Source organism: Indicator indicator, unplaced genomic scaffold, assembly GCF_027791375.1.
Source record: "Indicator indicator isolate 239-I01 unplaced genomic scaffold, UM_Iind_1.1 iindUn_scaffold_235, whole genome shotgun sequence".
NCBI lineage: Eukaryota > Metazoa > Chordata > Aves > Piciformes > Indicatoridae > Indicator > Indicator indicator.
Window position 1 is genome coordinate 36219 of NW_026539307.1, and position 3342 is coordinate 39560.

General features: G+C 66.9%; 2 protein-coding genes across 2 annotated transcripts; one reads left to right on the forward strand and one right to left on the reverse strand.

Moving 5' to 3' along the window:
- Nucleotides 1–278: 278 nt before the first annotated feature.
- Nucleotides 279–674, reverse strand: LOC128980531 (scale keratin-like). The gene has a single exon (XM_054399004.1). The coding sequence runs from the start codon at nt 663–665 to the stop codon at nt 279–281; it is 387 nt and encodes a 128-aa protein (XP_054254979.1). The 5' UTR covers nt 666–674.
- Nucleotides 675–2617: 1943 nt separating this feature from the next.
- Nucleotides 2618–3013, forward strand: LOC128980528 (scale keratin-like). Its single transcript, XM_054399001.1, has one exon. The coding sequence runs from the start codon at nt 2627–2629 to the stop codon at nt 3011–3013; it is 387 nt and encodes a 128-aa protein (XP_054254976.1). The 5' UTR covers nt 2618–2626.
- The last annotated feature ends 329 nt before the right edge of the window (nt 3014–3342 follow it).

Here is a 3342-nt window from a genome sequence, read left to right on the forward strand (position 1 = left end):
TGCAGGATTGTTTTATTGCAAGGGCAGCAAAGGAGGCAATGGAGACAGAGGTGTGGGGCAGAGGCAGGCAGCTTGTGGCTCCCTGCAGGCTTGCAGAGAGGTCTTCCCGCAGGCGTCTGGCAGCTGTGGCTGCTGCAGGGAGCAGCAAGTGGCCGGAGGAGCCCTGGAGCAGTGGAGCCTGTGGGCAGGGTCAGGAGGCAGGAGGAGGAGAGGAGCAAGGAGCTGAAGGGGGAAGGTGAGCAGGGGGCGAGGAGCTGAGGCTGCTGCTGGGGCTGTGGCTAGCAGGGCCCCCAGGTGTCCCAGAGCTTCTTGCTGTAGCGAGGCAGCACACAAGGGCTGCAGGCAGGAGCAGCGTAGGGTCTGCCAAAGGTGCAGAGCCCCCCCGAGCCCTGGGTGGCGCCGGCGCCGTAGAGGCCCCCCAGCCCCAGGGAGCCCCCAAAGGCAGGGGCTCCGGAGGAGCCCACCACGGCTTGCTGGGGGAAGGAGCTGAGGATGGGGCCGGGGAAGGTGACGACGACAGGGGGCGGCTGGATGAAGGCCGTGGAGTCGGGGCACTGGCGGGCACACAGCTCGTTGCAGCTCTCAGCGATGGGCTGGGGCACTGCCACGCTGGTCTTGGGTGGGCAGGGCTCGGCCTTGGGTGGGCACAGGTCGTAGCAGGACATCTTGGAGGGAGAGAGCTGAGCCTGGAGGACGCAGAACAAAGCAGAGGAGTCAGCAGGGAGGATCAAGTGCCAGGGCAGAGCAGGTTCTCGGGAGCTGGAGAGCTCAGAGCCATCCCTTGCCCACAGTACCCACCCCCTGTCCTTTGCCCAGCCAGACCCCCGAGTGCCCTGCTCTCTGCACCCCTCCCCGGGCCCTCTCTCCATGCTCCCAGGGCACACAAAGCCCTCCCCGAGAGCCTGTGCAGGGCCTGGCTTGCAGGGTGCCAGCCGTGGGCTCCTTTCTCCTCCAGCCCTGCCCGGCCAAGCCTGCTGCCAGACTGCCCGCTGCTGCCAGAGCTCTCCTGGCCGCCGAGGCCCCAGGCTGGCCCCTGCCCCAGCACAGGCAGCCCCACGGGCACCCACCGAGCCTTGAGCTGAGCAGAGCCAGGCAGGAGCAGTGGATGGCAGTGCCCGGCCAGGGCAGAGCTTTTATGCTGTGGCGGCCAGCACGGGGAGGAGCTGCCAGGCTGGGGGCAGGAGGCTCTTGCTGGCCGAGCCCCTGCCTCCTCCCTGCCTGCCACGGGGCTGTGCTGCTGACGCCGCTGCCTGCCCAGCCCCACTCCGCTAGCCCAGCCCCGGCACTCACCCCCTGCGGCTCTTGCCAGCTGCCACCTCCTGGCTGCCAGCAGCCCTGCTGGCTCCCAGCCAGCACCAGCGCCCGCAGGACCTGGGCCGGCTGCCCATCAGCTGCAGAGGGGAGAGCTCAGCAAGTGCCCGAGCCAGGGCACTCCTCTGCCCACCACCTGCTCAGCACCACTCAGCAGTGCCCACTCCAGCAGGATGCCTCCCTCTGCCTGCATGCTTTGCCCATGCCCCTGCGCAAAGCTGGGGGACAAAGACCTCTCCTGCTCCTCCCTGCTCCCACAACCACACAGCTCCATGGGGAGCCTTCCAGCACAGGCTGTGCCAACCCTGCCCCTCTCCTGCCATCCCCTCGGAGGTGTCTCTCGAGCCCCACGGCAGGGCAGCTGCCTGATAGCCCTCAGCACACAGAGCCTCAGAGAATCCTGTGCCCTGGGAAGGATCTTTGATCCAAACTGGAAGCCCAGAGGAGCAAGGAGAGGGCAGAGCAAGGTGCTGCACTGAGGACAGCACAGGAACATCTCTGTTCTGAGGCAAGGCTGAGGGACCTGGGGTGTGCAGCCTCTTCTGGAGAAGATTGAGTGGGGAAGGTCACAGTGCCTAGGGGTTAGGAGGATGAGGCCATCTCGGAGGTGTCCCCAGAGGTGCCATGGCTGAGGGGGATGCCTGCTGCCCTTGTGCCCATGCAGCAAAAAGGGGAGGAAATGCTGGCAGTGGAATGTGCTGCTGTGGGGAGGGGAAGCTGAGTCAGGCAGAGGGGCAGGACCTGGGCAGTCCTGTCCTCCTTGGCAGCAGGGAGTGGCCCCTCTGCAGATTGGCCCAGGTGGTGCTGAGCAATGGCAGGGCCCCTATAAAAGCTCTGCCCTGGCCGGGCACTGCCATCCACTGCTCCTGCCTGCCTCTGCTCAGCTGAAGGCTCGGTGGGTGCCCGTGGGGCTGCCTGTGCTGGGGCAGGGGCCAGCCTGGGGCCTCGGTGGCCAGGAGAGCTCTGGCAGCAGCGAGCAGGCTGGCAGCAGGCTTGGCTGGGCAGGGCTGGAGGAGGAAGGAGCCCACGGCTGGCACTCTGCAAGCCAATACCTGCAGAGGCTCTCGGGGAGGGCTTTGTGTGCCCTGGGAGCATGGAGAGAGGGCCCGGAGAGGGGTGCAGAGAGCAGGGCAGTCAGGGGTTCAGGCTGGGTGAAGGGTAGGGGGTGGGTACTGTGGGCAAGGGATGGCTCTGAGCTCTCCAGCTCCCGGGAGGCTCCGGCAGCCGAGAACCTGCTCTGTCCTGGCACCTGATCCTCGCTGCTGACTCCTCTGCTTTGTTCTTCGTCCTCCAGGCACAGCTCTCTCCCTCCAAGATGTCCTGCTACGACCTGTGCCCACCCAAGGCCGAGCCGTGCCCACCCAAAACCAGCGTGGCCGTGCCCCAGCCCATCGCTGAGAGCTGCAACGAGCTGTGTGCCCGCCAGTGCCCCGACTCCACGGCCTTCATCCAGCCGCCCCCTGTCGTCGTCACCTTCCCCGGCCCCATCCTCAGCTCCTTCCCCCAGCAAGCCGTGGTGGGCTCCTCCGGAGCCCCTGCCTTTGGGGGCTCCCTGGGGCTGGGGGGCCTCTACGGTGCCGGCGCCACCCAGGGCTCGGGGGGGCTCTGCACCTTTGGCAGACCCTACGCTGCTCCTGCCTGCAGCCCTTGTGTGCTGCCTCGCTACAGCAAGAAGCTCTGGGACACCTGGGGGCCCTGCTAGCCACAGCCCCAGCAGCAGCCTCAGCTCCTCGCCCCCTGCTCACCTTCCCCCTTCAGCTCCTTGCTCCTCTCCTCCTCCTGCCTCCTGACCCTGCCCACAGGCTCCATTGCTCCAGGGCTCCTCCGGCCACTTGCTGCTCCCTGCAGCAGCCACAGCTGCCAGACGCCTGCGGGAAGACCTCTCTGCAAGCCTGCAGGGAGCCACAAGCTGCCTGCCTCTGCCCCACACCTCTGTCTCCATTGCCTCCTTTGCTGCCCTTGCAATAAAACAATCCTGCAGCCACCCCCTGCCTCTCCGTGTGTCCTTGCCAGCCCCAGCCTGGCCTCAGG

Excerpts from the sequence above, each read along its gene's own strand:
- LOC128980531 (XM_054399004.1), bottom strand. The coding sequence starts at position 665 with ATGTCCTGCTACGACCTGTGCCCACCCAAGGCCGAGCCCTGCCCACCC.
- LOC128980528 (XM_054399001.1), top strand. The coding sequence starts at position 2,627 with ATGTCCTGCTACGACCTGTGCCCACCCAAGGCCGAGCCGTGCCCACCC.